At 56.5% G+C, this 14,851-nt stretch overlaps 6 protein-coding genes across 6 annotated transcripts; 2 read left to right on the plus strand and 4 right to left on the minus strand.

Annotated features, from left to right (window-relative positions):
* Window positions 1–413: 413 nt before the first annotated feature.
* Window positions 414–1,640, minus strand: P884DRAFT_312274 (uncharacterized protein; the record flags this gene model as incomplete). Its single annotated transcript, XM_069445209.1, has 3 exons — window positions 414–1,362; window positions 1,433–1,496; window positions 1,572–1,640. The coding sequence occupies 3 exons, from the start codon at window positions 1,638–1,640 to the stop codon at window positions 431–433; spliced, it is 1,065 nt and encodes a 354-aa protein (XP_069295632.1). The 3' UTR covers window positions 414–430.
* Window positions 1,641–2,090: 450 nt separating this feature from the next.
* Window positions 2,091–3,172, plus strand: P884DRAFT_301530 (nucleophile aminohydrolase; the record flags this gene model as incomplete). Its single annotated transcript, XM_069444863.1, has 3 exons — window positions 2,091–2,120; window positions 2,204–2,351; window positions 2,517–3,172. The coding sequence occupies 3 exons, from the start codon at window positions 2,091–2,093 to the stop codon at window positions 3,170–3,172; spliced, it is 834 nt and encodes a 277-aa protein (XP_069295633.1).
* Window positions 3,173–3,709: 537 nt separating this feature from the next.
* Window positions 3,710–6,283, minus strand: P884DRAFT_301531 (uncharacterized protein; the record flags this gene model as incomplete). The annotated part of the gene is made up of 5 exons (XM_069444864.1): window positions 3,710–3,930; window positions 3,998–5,580; window positions 5,663–5,894; window positions 6,067–6,137; window positions 6,279–6,283. 5 exons carry the CDS (start codon window positions 6,281–6,283, stop codon window positions 3,710–3,712), a joined length of 2,112 nt encoding a protein of 703 aa, XP_069295634.1.
* A 2,212-nt stretch (window positions 6,284–8,495) lies between these two features.
* On the minus strand, window positions 8,496–10,388 carry P884DRAFT_227991 (P-loop containing nucleoside triphosphate hydrolase protein). The gene is made up of 4 exons (XM_069439701.1): window positions 10,012–10,388; window positions 9,538–9,924; window positions 9,004–9,460; window positions 8,496–8,929 (listed from the first exon to the last, which is right to left on the minus strand). The coding sequence occupies exons 1-4, from the start codon at window positions 10,220–10,222 to the stop codon at window positions 8,809–8,811; spliced, it is 1,176 nt and encodes a 391-aa protein (XP_069295635.1). The 5' UTR covers window positions 10,223–10,388; the 3' UTR covers window positions 8,496–8,808.
* Window positions 10,389–11,731: 1,343 nt separating this feature from the next.
* Window positions 11,732–12,960, plus strand: P884DRAFT_312291 (uncharacterized protein; the record flags this gene model as incomplete). The annotated part of the gene is made up of 3 exons (XM_069445210.1): window positions 11,732–11,893; window positions 12,010–12,210; window positions 12,328–12,960. Coding segments are annotated over 3 exons (621 nt in total), but the record flags the coding sequence as incomplete, so codon positions are not given.
* P884DRAFT_206098 (globin-like-protein) lies at window positions 12,937–14,138 on the minus strand (the record flags this gene model as incomplete). Its single annotated transcript, XM_069438697.1, has 3 exons — window positions 12,937–13,507; window positions 13,683–13,953; window positions 14,030–14,138. 3 exons carry the CDS (start codon window positions 14,136–14,138, stop codon window positions 12,937–12,939), a joined length of 951 nt encoding a protein of 316 aa, XP_069295637.1.
* Between the last annotated feature and the right edge of the window lie 713 nt (window positions 14,139–14,851).

Raw genomic sequence — 14,851 nt, forward strand, 5'->3', positions numbered from 1 at the left:
GGGGGGGTCCTTCGGTTGCTAGCAGCGGCCAGGCTGGCATGTGTGTAACCCATATCACGCCCATAGCACACTGTGCACATGTTGGGTAGTGGTAGCAGCTACGGAGTTTGTCATGCCATACAATCTATCTAGATCACCGGTGAATGACAAGCAAGTCCAATGTCTGGCCGTCGGCGAGGCGAGGCAACAGAAGACCGAGACGCAATGCTGGGTTCAACAACTGCTTGAGCCAGCCTCCATCAGCTACTGAGTATAATGCTGGTGACCTGCGTCTGGTGTGGTCCTATGATCCGTCTCTCACAGGGTATCAATCATACAGCAACAAACACGCATTGCAAAACCATCCACACACCACCCCATCTATCCAGCCCCCTTGTTAAAACGACTCCACCGGCGTAATAAACACCCCATACACCCCATATCACACATCTCACCTCCCTCTCCTCTTACCCACTCCACTTCCAGCTCCCGGTGTTCCGGCTCTGCTCCCTCCCGCGGACCCGGCAGTCTCCCCGCCCCCCGCCGCGCCCGGAGCCAACACGCCGGCCGAGACGAACTCGACCGCCTCCCCGCGGGCCCTCTCCCTCTCCTTGCTCACCCGCTCCTGTGTCTTCCTCAGCGCGCCCTTGAACGCCCACTCGGGGAAGCCGGCCCCGCCGTCCCAGACCTCGGGACTCAGCACCGTCGCGTACTGCTCCAGCCCTCTGCCGCCGCCGCCGCCGCCGCCGTCGTCCCCGTCCGCCGGGAACTCGGTACCAACCCCGGCAAAGGCGAGCAGCTTGTCCGCAACGGCCGGGTTGGCCATGCCGCTGGAGGCGGCGAGCCGCTCGTTGAAGTGCACGCCCCGGGTGCGCTTGAGCCGCAGGAACGAGTCGAACTTGGCCGTGAGCGCGTCCAGGTGCGGGGGCGGGCTGCCCGGCGGCGAGGGGGGGATGTCCATGTTGGGCACCGACGGCAGCGTCAGGTTGCGCAGGAGCGCCCGCGTCCGCGCGTAGGGGGACCGCGGGGGCGAACCGCCGCCGGCGCCGGCCCCCGCCGCGTCGTCCAGGAAGGACAGGTCGACCTCTCCCAACTCCCCATCCCTTCCCCCCGCCTCCTCCCCCTCCAACTCCAACTCCAATTCTCCTTCCAGCCGCGGTCGTTCCTCCTTCGGGGGCGGCCGGGACGGACCAAACGCCGGGCCCAGGACAGGACCGAGCGCCGGGGCTGGATCCGGGGCGGATGAGGCTTGCGCTTCTGATGCTGATGCTTCTGCTGCTGCTGCTGCTGCTGCTGCTGATGATGATGATGATGATGATGATGAAGCTTCGGGTTGTTGTTGAGCCAGCGGTGCTGCTGGTTCTGAGGGACCGGGAGCCGGTGCTGAGTTTGCCGATGGCGTCAGCAATGAAGAAGAAGTGGTGGTGCGGGGTTGTATGGTGGCTTTGTTGACGAAACTCACCTGGTCCGCTCTTCTGGGAGCTGGGAGAAGTCGGCTTGACTGCCGAGTTCGGAGGCTGCAAGCATTTTGTATTAGGACTTCCTGTTTCCTTAACGGGGAATTGAGTGAGAGGTGAGAAAGAAAAACATACGTGGGGGTCGGTCGGAGGAGATTGGACCTCCTCGTCCTCGTCACTGCTATCGTATTGCACGAGACCCATTGTTTGGTCGATAAGTGTGAAGATGCGATATCAAGCACGCGCCTGTGAAGCTCAATTGAGCTAAGAATGGAATCGCTTTGGTTTGGGTGATCAAGAAGGGTATCACGTGCTTACAGGCCTATAATCCACTGTGCTCGAGTGGAGCCCAGGCAGTTCAGCAGCCGGCTCTTGGCACTCAGCTGTCAGCCACTGCAGAAGGCAGCACTGGGACGCGAAGCAAGCTGCGGGAGCTCCAGTCTTGGCGACTTCCCAACTGGCGAGCTTCCTCCCCCCCCCCAAAAAGGCCAACATCCTCGACGACGAAACCATCAAACAACAACCACCACCACCCTTCCGCCGACAAATCTCCACCCACGAACCCCTAAAACAAAACAAACTCAACGCGAGATAACTTTCGCCGACATTGTCAAGATCTCCCCGAATTGATTCAATCAGCCATACCCCGCAGTCATGGATCACCGCCCGCAAGCCTGGGGTCGCGTATGTTCCCCAGTCTCGTTGTGTTCTCGGCCTGCTCGCCCGCAACCGTCGCAGTTCCGGTTCCGTCCGCTGACTCCCCGCAGCCGAGAGACGACGTCTACGGCGCCTATGATGCCTCTTACCTCCAGACCAGCGGGCCCAAGACGGTAACACAATCCCCCGTCGTGACGGGCACATCGGTCATTGCCATCAAGTTCAAGGACGGCGTCGTCATGGCGGCCGACAACCTGGGTACGCCCCTGTCCCCGTCCCCGTCCCCGTCCCGGTCCCTTTCTTTGCCTACTTACTTTACCTACACCACTTTCCTTCCCCTCTTCTACGCCTTCCCCCTTTTTTTTTCTATTACCGCTCCAACTAACCGCCTCTTTTTTTTTTTTTTTTCCCTCCTCTCCCCAGCTTCCTACGGCTCCCTAGCACGATTCACCGACGTGAAGAGGCTGCGCCCTTTCCTCTCGACCTCGGTCGTCGGCTTCGGCGGCGACGTCTCCGACATGCAGTTCCTCGACCGCCACCTGAACGAGCTGGCCATCGACGAGTCGTACGAGCAAGAGGCGGCGGCGGCGGCGGCGGCGACGGACGACGGCTCCTCGTCCCGCCGGGGGGGTGGCCAGCTCAACGCGGCCAACCTGCACAAGTACCTCTCCAAGCTCATGTACCGGCGCCGCAACGACTTCGACCCGCTGTGGAACCAGATCCTCGTGGCCGGCTTCGACGGGCAGGCCAAGCCGTTCCTCGCCTCGGTCGACCTGCGCGGCACCGCCTTCACGTCCCCCTCGCTGGCGACGGGCTACGGCGCCATGCTGGCCCAGCCCATCATGCGCCGCTTCGCCGCGACCGAGGAGGACGCCGCGCGGCTGACGCGCGACGAGGCCGTCAACGTGGTCAAGGAGTGTATGAAGGTGCTCTTTTACCGTGACGCGCGCTCGCTGGACCGGTACAGCATCGCCGTCGTCACCAAGGACGGCGTCGAGCTGAGCGAGAACGAGCAGCTGGAGAAGCAGAGCTGGGCGTTTGCCGAACGAATCCGCGGCTATGGCACCCAGACTGTCTAGGACTCGGATGGGCTAGATGGGTATAGGCACGAATCATGATCCCCTGTAGATTTTGCTCCGACCATGCAGCGGCGTGCGATCTCCTTGTTTTTGTTTTTATTTTTTGGGTTGTTCAGGCGCATAAACAGTGCAGGCATGACATGCATCAATGAGTGTACCAGAGCTGAGCCACTACTTTGTGAAGCCGGAACTGTGTATGGTTGTCCTCATAAACAAGTGATGCTTTGCTTCATAGAAAAAAAATGGCTCCTCCGGCCATAATAATCTCTCTTCGCGATCCCTCTTGTGCCTCTCTCCAACCCAGACAAAGGCGAGGGAGGCTATGATGCTCGGACCTCATTCGTCGCGGCGCCGTCGGCAGTTTCTCCTCCCGGCAGGGTCCTGACCATTCGGATGTGACTGCAACAGAGCCAGATATTACTACTACAGAAGCTCTGGGCTTAATGTCCATGGGGGACGGCCGGCAGAGCGCCCAACTCTTTTTTTTTTTAAAAAAAAAAATTGCTCCGTGCTCATCCGACAAACCAACAACCCACCTCACTCCACTGTCACCGACTTGGCCAGGTTACGAGGGAAGTCGACGTTGAGACCCTCCATGACTGCGAGCCAATAAGCAATCAGCTGCAGAGGAATGACGTTCAGAATGCCCTGCAGGACATCGACCGTCTTGGGGATCTCGATCTTCTCGGCCTGGCTAGCCTTGAACTCCTCGTCATCCGGGTTGCAAATCACAATAGGCTTTCCACCACGAGCGACGACTGGATGCGAAACGTCGGTCAGTTGACACAAATATATCATGGGCGGGGAAGCCTCGTGGAGACGTACCTTGCTGGTAGGCGTTGAGGCTCTTCTTGAAGATCTCGTCACGAGTCAGGATCATGATGATGGGCAGATTCTCGTCCACCAGGGCGAGGACACCGTGCTTGAGCTCACCGCTCATGACGGCCTCGCAGTGCAGGTAGCTGATCTCCTTGATCTTGAGGGCGCCCTCCAGCGCTGTGCTGAACTGGCTGCCACGACCGAGGAGGAGCAGACTCTTCTGGTTCTTGAACGTCTTGGCGCAGAGCTCCTTGATCTTCTGGTCCTGCTGCAGGACGGACTTGATCTGGTCGCTGATCTTGCTCAGACCCTCCATGATCTCCTCACGTCGCTTCTGCTTCGACGCCCGGTCCTCGCTGAGCGACAGGGCAAACATGACGAGGGCGATGAACTGCGAGGTGTAGGCCTTGGTCGAGGCAACACCAATCTCGGGACCGGCGTTGACGTGCACACCGCAGTGGGTGAGGAGGGAGATGCTCGAACCGACCACGTTCACTATGCCGACGGTCAGGGCACCGCGCTCAAGGCAGTACCTCAGGGCCATCAGCGAGTCGGCCGTCTCGCCAGACTGAGACACAAAGACGCACGTGTCGTCTCGGAAGACCGGGGCCTGGCGGTCGAGGAAATCGGACGCGAGCTCCACGGCGATGGGAATCTCGGCGAGCTCCTCGAAGACACCACGGACAGCCATGCAGCTGTGGTACGAAGTGCCGCATGCGATGAAGATGATGCGACGGCATCGGCGGATAGTGCTGATGTAGTTGCGGAGGCCGCCCAACGTCACCGTCTTGTTGGCGATGTCGAGACGGCCACGCATCGTGTTGATGACGGACTCGGGCTGCTCGAAAATCTCCTTCTGCATGAAGTGGTCGAACTTGCCCTTCATGATCTCCTGCAGCTCAAGCTCGAGCGTCTGAATCGTCCGCACGTTGCTGCTTCCGTCGGCCTTCTTGAGGCGGTGAATGTTGAGCGAACCCTCGTGGATGTGGGCGATATCGTCGTCTTCGAGGTACATGACCTTCTTGGTGTGCTCAACAATGGCGGAGGGATCCGACGAGAGGAAGAACTCGGTGGGCATCGGCAGTCCATCATCCGTCATGAAGGCGCGCGACTGCGAGCGGTGGAGGAGCGACTTGTCGGCGGCGCCCAGCAGGCCGTTGGGGGACAGGAAGTTGCCGTCACCGGCCGACTTCTTCAGCGCCACATTCTGCGCGGCCGTCTCGGCGGGCAGCGGGTTGCTCTCGTCGGCATACTCGACATCGACAAAGTCGACCTTCATGCGCTTCTGCGTCTTGACACCAATGACCAGCGGGGAACCCTTGCGAGCAGCAATCACCTCGTGAGGGTAGTGCACGCTCTTGATCAGCAGACCGTATGCGCCCTCAAGCTCGCTAATAACAGCCTTGGCGAGGTCGGTGAAGCCCACGTTGGGGTGTTGATCGTGGATGTACTTGGCGAGCTTGGCAATGCACTCGGTATCGGTCTCGGTCTCGAACCGGAAGCCCTTGCTCTCGAGCAGCGTCTTCAGCTCCTTGTAATTGGTGATGATGCCATTGTGGACGATGGAGAACTCCCAGTTGGGGTCTGACCTGTTTCAGAGGCGGCCGCGTCAGCAGCGCGGCACGGGGTTACAGGGGATCAATCCAATTTGGCCCGCGTCAGCTATCGTACCTGTGAGGGTGGCAGTTGATGCGCGACGGGGGGCCGTGGGTAGCCCACCGCGTGTGGGCAATGCCGCAGTGTGAATCGAAGACCTTGGTGAGATCGAGCTGGGCCTCATCCACGAGGGACTTCAGCTTCGCGACCTTGCCCACTTCTTTGAAGGCAAACACCTCCTTCTTCTTATCGCCATCGATGGCAAAGCCGGCGGAGTCGTAGCCGCGGTATTCGAGACGGGAGAGGCCTAATTAACCGCAGAGGGCGTACGTCAGCACTCCGGTCTCGAAATCCTGCCCATGTGTCTGTTCCGCGCAGGTGGGAAGAAACAAAAAAAAAAAAAAAAAAGGGGGGGGGGGGCTGGGTAGGCGGGGCAGCAGTTGGTTATCGCAGCAGCAAGGGCGCAGCGTCCAACATACCATTGATGAGTGTGTCAATGATGAACTTGCGGTCCTTTTCCACCAGGTAGTTGACGTAGCCAAAAATGCCACTACGCGCGTAACCATCTGGTCAGTCAACTGTTCTGATCTTTTTTTTCTCTGACCTCGACACCCCGCTCGGAGGACGGCCGCCATAGAAAACACAAGCGGGTAGAGAGCGGAGGCGGGGTCGGGTTTGGGGTCGCTCGTACCACATCTTGACGGACCAACTTGCAGCAAGTGGCGCGAAGAAACGGAACGGAATTGGGAACGCGGGCGCAAGATGCCGGGGTATTCGCGAAAACTGGTGTAGCGAGGCCCGAAGTGCCAGGAAGAGAACGCAGTTTTATGGGGGATGTGGTTGGGAAGAGCAGGATGGATGGACAGGAAACAGTTGCTATGGTCACCGGGGAGCTTGACTTTATGGGCGATCTGGCGGGGAGGAATGCTGCAGACCGCAGGCAGTGTGGAGCCTGTTGGCGGCCAGACGAGGCAGGGGTTTGTCCAGGCCCGAGCAGGGGACATGACAAGTCGTCATTGCCTGACAGGGGCCTCCCAAAGAGCGAAGAGCACCTTCTTGTTTGAAGGAGACAAGTGAGATGGTGTTCAATATCCGTAACTTACCTGCGAGCAACTTGATTGCTTCTTCCCTCCCTGGCTTTATATTAATCTACGAATCCTGCATATGCACAAGCTACTTTCCCTTCTTGCTTTGTTCCCACCGGTTTGACAGCATAAAGTGGACTACTACGGGGCAGACGTACGCAATGGCGATTTTTCGGTAGACGACGGAGTGCCTACCAGGTGTTCGAAAACCCTCGCTTAATCTATCGGACTGCTTTGGCCGTCTTTTGGTGATGGATATATTGTGGCCAGGAATGCGCCCGAGCAGCAAGACTCATGACGATTTATTCACGTACGCTGTATCGTTCTCCATGAATAGGGAAGATGAAGATGAGAGCAGCGTCACATGCCCATCTTGTTACTTTGCGCAACGCCTGGATTGGATTAGTGTACCTGGCACTGAATCGGACGGCGAGGTGGGGAGCATGCGTAGTGTAGTGTATGTAGTGTAGTGTATGAACGGAGTAGTGTAGTGCAATCCATACATACATTCTCCAGGACACTAAAGCTCAGCCTTGATGGCCAGCACTCCCCGATAACCATATCCGGGGATCTCCTCAAAATCCACGATTCCCATTGGCAGCAGCGCGGCGCTTCGGGGGCTTTCCCCAGCGAAAACGCATCGCGGAGGAGGCATGGCGATCACGGCGTCTAGAATCCGCCCCCCTGACCCTCTGCCGCCTGTCCTGTGCACGCCGAGAGCCTGTCGTGCATCTCGGGAAGGCTCACCGCCACCCCGCCATCTCGCCTGTTTTTCTGATGAGCGATGTTGAACTTGAATCTAGCTGATGGATCCGGACGATGCTCCCACAATCCACCGGACTAAAGTCTCGGCAGTAGGCGGGTCCAAAGCCTCTCTCGGTAACAGCCGGACAGTGAGAGTTTCGTATTTTGCTGGATCGACGCAGCCCCCTTTTGAGTACCGCAGTTGCACTCAACATTTCGTACACTACATTGCCCTGTTGTTATACCAAATCATCATTGTTTTTGTTTACCAGTGATTCTCACCTCTAGTTATGCTCCGCTAACACCAATTCACCCATGGTCTTCCGCAAACTTTGCCATACTCAAGTCTACAGATTATACAATGTCTGACCCTCCAATTCGATGAATCTTTGCTACCCTTAATAAGTGGAGATAGGTGCACGTGCAGTGCAGACTTTCGATACGGAGCATTCGTACACTAAGTGCGTAGAAGGAACAGCGTGGTAGTTACTACGTTAGTAACTACAAAGTACGGATGTCGTTAGTTACTCCGTACCCGACGCGATAACGACTCGAGTCTCAAAAAGGGTCTTTCTCGGCCCTCCTTGTCCCTGCTCAATGGGCGCGGAGCCCACTTTTGCGGCTGTGAAGCGCCCCGAGTAAAGGGGTCGCCTGGCCTTGGCAGCTATTCTTGGAACTCAGGCCGCCGCCCCCACGAGGCCAAGTGCCGGACACGACCTTGAACACGAGCAAACACATGGATCAAGGCCGTGTTGGAATATGAGATCATCACACGGCAGCGGCATCGCCATCCAATGGCCGGCACACCAGTTGACGGATCGTTAGTTAGCACATGGTCTCTGTATGCACTAGTCAACTTGGGGCTGAGAGGCTGTCCCGCAGTAACCGACAAATCCTACTAACGGTGTTGCCAGATGAATGCGAGGCCCTCACAAGAAGACCTTGGCATGCGAGGCTACACAATGTATGTACCTTACTCTGCACACTCACAGCCCTATGCATGTAAGCTTCCTACACATCCCTTTTACACTATTCCTTGTGCCAGGGGGTAGCATTGAGCTAGGTAACATAGCCCCCCCCCCCCCTCGATCGATATCACCGGGAAGGATCAGGAAGGAGCATGCAGACAAACTACGCGATGTCCGGCGACGAGCTGGTGTAGGGGACCTGTGTATTCCGAATGACGGCCCGAATACTCTTCGCAGATGCGAAAATACCAGAGGGACGGGCCATATCGCAAGCTGATGCTGGGACGCTGACCACCACGGGGTTGATCGGCCCATCATTCAATATTGGTATAATGGTACACAGGCCCATCAAGCTGTGTTCATGACAACGTCCAATGCAAGCAAGGTTATGCAGAAGCACCAAGCGTGTCTGCCCCTGCGCCCCTCACAACTTCTGGTACTCGAGCTTGCCCTCCAGCTTCTTCGCTTCGACCAGCTTGCGCACCGCCTTGTTGAAGTCGTCCTGGTTGATAGCGTCCCTGTCATCTTTGATGGCAAACAGGCCCCTGGAGGATGGGTGTCAGTGGAAGAAGACAGAGCGGGAGCAGGGGAATCGGCATGTCAGCAAAGGGATACTCACGCCTCGGTCACCACGTTCCGCAGATCGGCCCCGTTCAGCCCGTCGCTCATCTTGACGATGCTCTCAAAGTCGATCTCGCCCTCCTTGGCGACGCCGGCCGCATGAATCTTGAGAATCTCCAGCCGGCCCACCTCGTTGGGCAGCGGGATCTCGATCTTGCGGTCCAGGCGGCCGGCGCGCAGCAGCGCCGGGTCGAGCGTGTCGGGCCGGTTGGTTGCCATGATGATCTTGGTCTTGCCAAGGTAGTCGAAGCCGTCGAGCTGGTTGAGCAGCTCCATGAGGGTGCGTTGGATCTCGCGGTCCGCGCTCGTGCCCTCGCTGAACCGCCGCCCTCCGATGGCGTCGATCTCGTCCATGAAGATGATGCACGGCTCGTGCTCTTTGGCGTAGCCGAACATCTCGCGGATCAGACGTGCCGACTCGCCAATATACTTGTCGACGATAGCCGAGGAGACGACTGTAGTGCGGAACGAATAATCGTGAGCCAAGCATGTTGCGCGAAGCATGGGGAGTGGAGCGGAGAACGTAACGCACCTTTCAAGAAGTTAGTCTCGAGACTGCTAGCCACCGCCCTCGCGAGCAGCGTCTTTCCCGTGCCGGGAGGCCCGTAGAGGAGCACACCCTTGGGCGGCTTGATGCCGACGCGCAGGAACAGCTCCGGATTCTTGAGCGGCAGCTCAATCACCTCTCTGAGCTCGCGGATCTGCTCGTTGAGACCGCCGATGCCGGCGAAGCTGACCTGTCCCGGGTCCTCGAGAGACATGTTGTAGACCAGCGGGTCGACCTCGCGCGGAAGCATGCGCATGATGGTGAGCGTCGTCATGTCGAGCGCCACGCGCGTACCCTGCTTCAGCTTGCTCTTGTCCACCTTGGATCGGCACCCGACGACGTAGCGTGGCCCGGACGAGGCCTTTACTATGACTGTAGCGCGCGGAAGAAAAGGAAAACGTCAGCGCCTTTGTTCAAATATCTCAACATTGATGGCTATCGGCGGCAGAGGGAACACACATCTCTCGTCGTCCAACTGCTTGAGCACTTCGCCGATGATCTGGCCGACGCTTTGTAACGCCTTGATGTTCTCTTCTGTCTGCTCGTATTCTTTTTGAAGGCTCTTGATTTCCATCCGGAGGTTCTTGAGCTTCGTCTCCCATTCCCGCGACTCAATCAGCTTCTGCTTGAAGGAGGCGAGGGCGTGCTCGCGCTCCTGGTCTGACGCCATGGTTGCTCGGGAGGGGTTTGCTGCTGATTTCGGCGTCGCGGTGATCGGGCAAAATGTGATGTCGAAGCGGCGCGCGAAGGCTCTTGTTCGTTCGTGGGGTTCGGCGGCGATGGAGTCGGTTGCAGGCGTTTGTGGTGGCGTTCCAGGTTGGTTGGGTTGCGGCTGGTGCCGGGTGCGCTGCAAGGCAGTTGAGCGATCGAGAGCTTACCCAAGCTTCTGTTGCCTTGCGAGAGTGGGTCCGGCTGTGCTTGGGCGTGCCGATCGGGCTCGGCCGAAGACAAACCAAACCATCTTGAAGTTCTTCCAGGCCCCCTCTCAGAGCAAATAATCAATTGCACCTCAACTCACATATTATGAGCTCCTAAAAGATACCTACAGAGATATGAGAGGTTTTAAATTTCCTATCATGTATTATTATGCAACAAAGTTGCCAGAGGCGCGCCCGCGGCGTCGAAGTGCCAGCAGTTGGGACATGGACCCACAAACCTTGGACTTGTAGGTGACATAGAAAGCAGAGCCCTACGTAAATATTCTTCTCACATAACTCTAGACTCTTCCGCGTTTAACATACGATGCTCTAATTAACAGACCACTAACTGGTACCGCCATGTTCTTTCTGAGATCACACCATCTCGGAACACGGTCGAGGTTGAAATTCCACCAATCTGTTCATTTGCAGAAAAATAATCCGAGATATCAATAAAAAAGAAAAATAAAAATAAAAATAAAAAGAAAGAAAAACCCAAAAATTCGGTGTGCCTGCTACGGCAGTGTTTTGAGCTCAGGGAAGTGGTATTATCCATGCGTTGTCACTAGCGTCTATTAATTAAATACCAGAAAGGCAAAAGAATGCTGCGACCAAAAGCGTCGAGGGCGTTCTTTCCGATTTTCAACCCGTCAGACGCGAACTCGAAATTCGGTTACACCTTCCGAGCGGCGTTTTCGCCCTTCCCGTCCTTCCACTGAAGGATTGAAAGAGCTGGGGGCATGGCACTCTTCCCACATATGCGCGCATGCACCACGGTCCATTTCTCTTGAAGGCGAGTCCAGCTTGCAGGTTGTTGCGAGATGGACTGGAGAAACATCTCCCACCATTGCTGGTCCTGCTGTGACAACAACCCGTCCCAAATGGCCAACACGAGACCTAAGGCCCAGACGGCGGCATTGGATTGTCGCGGCTGTCAAGATTGAGACGTCCAGCGGCGCAGAGACGAGAACTTTACGAGACGCAGAACACTTGTTAATTACTCCGTATATGTTATGTCATCACCGCTTATAGTCTCATGCCGCGCCTACGCACATCGATAGAATCCTGCCTAGGTAGCTATCCTTTTGCATATTACGCTCGCGCAATGATGCCCCGACGTCACAGTTGATTCAAACATAGAGTTTGACGCGCCCTCTGGCCATCACCCCATCGGCACAGCCACGGCGGCGATTCAATTTGACGGTACCAAGCCCCGGACGGACCTAGTCTCCGCCTCTGCTGACACCGAATGAGAAACCAGCCGCACATCGACGAAGTCCTGCTCAGTCACGAGGACAGTCCTGACGACGTGGGACGAGCCGGGCCGCGCGGCTCTCGAGGTCCTGCCGGTGTTGATGACGGCTGATGGCGCAAAGAATCTTAGGCCGAGGTCTGACGTGAGAGCTAATATCAAGCCTTGGCTCGTCTGGCTCGTCTTTATTCTCTTCTTTGTTCCCTCTCGCAACACATATCCTTACTGGTTGTTATGTAGAAATAATTAGCTCGGGATGGCAGCTGACATGTAGTTAACTTTTGGCAGGGAGACCCTCCGCCTGATGCTGGCGGAAAGAAATTTGAGGTGACGAACACACCCCGCGAACATCTCCCCGGCGGCAAGGTCACCGGCTTCTCGTCATGGGCCTCATTTGGCACCACCGATGGCGAGCCCAATGTCATCTACTTCTCGAGTGACACTATCCATTTGTCCGAGCTGACCAAGATGAAGATGCGTTTTCGTATGGTGTCTTCTTGTTTCTTGTTTTTTTTTTCTGTTTTTCCTTTTCCTCTTGTTCCCATTGGCGCCGACGGACACGAATCATTAAGCTTTTCCAGTCACCTATTGCATATTCTACTCAAGCATCTTGCCCTCCTCAACATTGCTAAGGCTACGGCACCGCTGCCTACTAGGCCAATGGTGGTTACCATAGACAGGGCGGAGGATGCCAACCTGTTCCAGGAGCTCGAGGATGACGTACTGGTGCCCATGCACTTTGAATTCTGGGTGCACTTTGCTGAGAAGCGGAACGCGCTGGCTGCGGTGCTGGGTGTCAGAATACCTACGGCCTACTTAAGGTGCAATTGCTGGCGGGCAATTGCGGCGTCGCTTTTGCTTTGACACTGGGGAAGGATGGTTTGGAGGACAGGTAAGGCGCGGTCGTTGCGGCCGGGAATCAAGACGACTCTTGTTTGATTCTTCGACCGTTTGAAAAAAAAAATGGACGCTTCGTAATCATTACTTGCCCATGCAGCGCCAACGTAATGACATATGGAGTGGGAAATTGGTCTCGGCTGTGGTAATTATCAATGACCGCCTCGGTCTAGAACGAGCAAGACAGGTATTGTCTAATATGTACAATGCACCCGGCACCCAAGCTCAAGTTCGTGCCACCAATTCTCCCAAGCAAACTAATCATATAACGACGTTTTGAAGTGTATTTCATCTTCTCAACAACGTCCTTGTTCCTTCCTACTCTTCATTGACCCCCACTCCAACCGTCTTCGGCACAGCTCCGTCAACTCCCGCCTGGCCGTCCTGCACCCCGTTCTGCAGTTTCAATCCTTCCATTCCCGACACCATTCCTCCAAAAGGGCACACTCCCGCCTTCGCCTCTTCCCCGCGTTGGCCCTGCCCCTGCTGCCCGGGGCTCTTCTCCTTCTCAGCCTGCTCCTTCGCCCCGTCTTGCTCCTTCCCTTCTGCTGCTGCTGCTGCTGCTGCCGCCGCCGCGTCCTCCTCCTGGTCGGGCGTGAGCACCCTCTTACCGTGGAGATACCCCTCCTTCTCGGCCAGGCGGGAGGCGTAGTCGACGCCGTCGGTGAACTCCTCGCCGTCGGTGACGTACCAGCGGGCGAAGAGGTCGTTCTGGATCCATACGACCTTGCCGAGCGCCTTGACGATGGCGATCCGGCGGGCCAGGGGCAGCCGCGGATGTGAGAGGATGGCTTCGCTCAGGACGTCCTGGATCACGGCCAGGGTGGCGCCGATGTGGATGTACTCGATGTGAAGCGGCCGGGAGCGGCCCAGTCCCGTGTGCATCATGCTGTTTCGTGATGACGGGGGTTTGACGGGGCACAAGGTCAGCTTTCTTTTTTCATTTTTTTCATTTGCTGTCTCTCAAAGCTTCTTTCTCATGTCACCCTCTCCTGGAATAATGAGAAGGAGGCCAGGGAGTCTTTCGCCATGAGAGGTAGGGGAAAACGGTAGAGCAAACATACCCAACTTTGTCGAGATACTCCCAGAACTCCATCTGCGTCGGATCGGAGCAGAGCTTCTTGAGGTAAGCGCGCAGAAAGGACTTGCGGTGCAGGATCTGCGGGCTCGTCTCATCCGGGTCCGAGTCCATGGGCCCTTCAAACGCGGTGCTCCGGGTCTGAAACGCGCGAGCCGTGATGTCATACTGCAGCAGCTTGCGGTAGACAATGTTGACTACGGCTGGAGTGAGGGCTTGAATGTATCTAGAGCCAGACCGGAGGGCTTCGATATCACCTGGGAGTGGGGTAAGTAAGGGCGCTCCTTCGCCAGAAGATAGTAAGTGCAGGGAAGCGGAGGGGAGATGGCTCACTGGCTCCAAAGTCGAGGAATGAGTGCAGGTAGCGGATTCGCGACTCGAGGTCCGTATAGAGCGACTTGCGGTCAATGTGCTGCATTGGCCGTGTTTTTGTTGTCGACATCTTGAGTGATTATCTTTGTTGGCTCAGGGATAAGTGTAATTATTTTGTCAAGCAATCGGTATGCAGAACAAGTGGTTTCAACTCGACTCGGATCAAATTCACACGACGTGTGAGATACTCGAGGGGCACGTGTAGAGACCTGATGTTGTCCTGAATTCGAACTGCTAGAGAGGAAGGGGATATTTGAGTGTTTTGGACGCCTTCTTGAGAAACTATCAAGCTCGATGTTTAGCAGTGGTGGTGTGAGGTAAGGCAGATGGGGCTGTGGTGGTCTGACTGTCAAGCGAAATCGAACGATTGCCATTTTGGACCTCTTCCAGAATGTGATTGGCTAACCACGGCTGCGAACCACAAGACTACAGAGTAGGCGGCAGGTAAAACAACTATTTGGAACCTCCGTCACCAGCTGAACTAACGGATTCCGGTCGCCTTGTACTGTACAGTACATACCGGCTCTTCCCGATCGGCCTCGGTCCGCAGCTCCGCATTCCGCGTCGTAATTATGCCTCAGCATACTGTACCGAATTTTGCCGTCATCGCTCCGTTTGACTGTGAGCCCCTGGTCGGTCACACTAGAAGAGCAATAGCTGGGAGGTAGCTATAAGTAGCCCGTCACCACATACCATGCTGAACGACAATCGCTATTGCCATCTCCCGTCATTTCAAGGGAGTAACTCTTGCCCTCCAAAGAATGTTTCGGCAAAGATGCTGCA

This window comes from Thermothelomyces heterothallicus, assembly GCF_042370625.1.
Source record: "Thermothelomyces heterothallicus CBS 202.75 unplaced genomic scaffold P884_scaffold_20, whole genome shotgun sequence".
Taxonomy (NCBI): Eukaryota; Fungi; Ascomycota; class Sordariomycetes; order Sordariales; family Chaetomiaceae; genus Thermothelomyces; species Thermothelomyces heterothallicus.

Coding starts and splice junctions, on each gene's coding strand:
- P884DRAFT_227991 (XM_069439701.1), bottom strand. CDS start 10,222: ATGGCGTCAGACCAGGAGCGCGAGCACGCCCTCGCCTCCTTCAAGCAG. Junction 9,925..10,011: donor GCAGTTGGACGACGAGAGAT/GTGTGTTCCCTC, acceptor CGCGCGCTACAG/TCATAGTAAAGGCCTCGTCC. Junction 8,930..9,003: donor CGGAACGTGGTGACCGAGGC/GTGAGTATCCCT, acceptor CCCATCCTCCAG/GGGCCTGTTTGCCATCAAAG.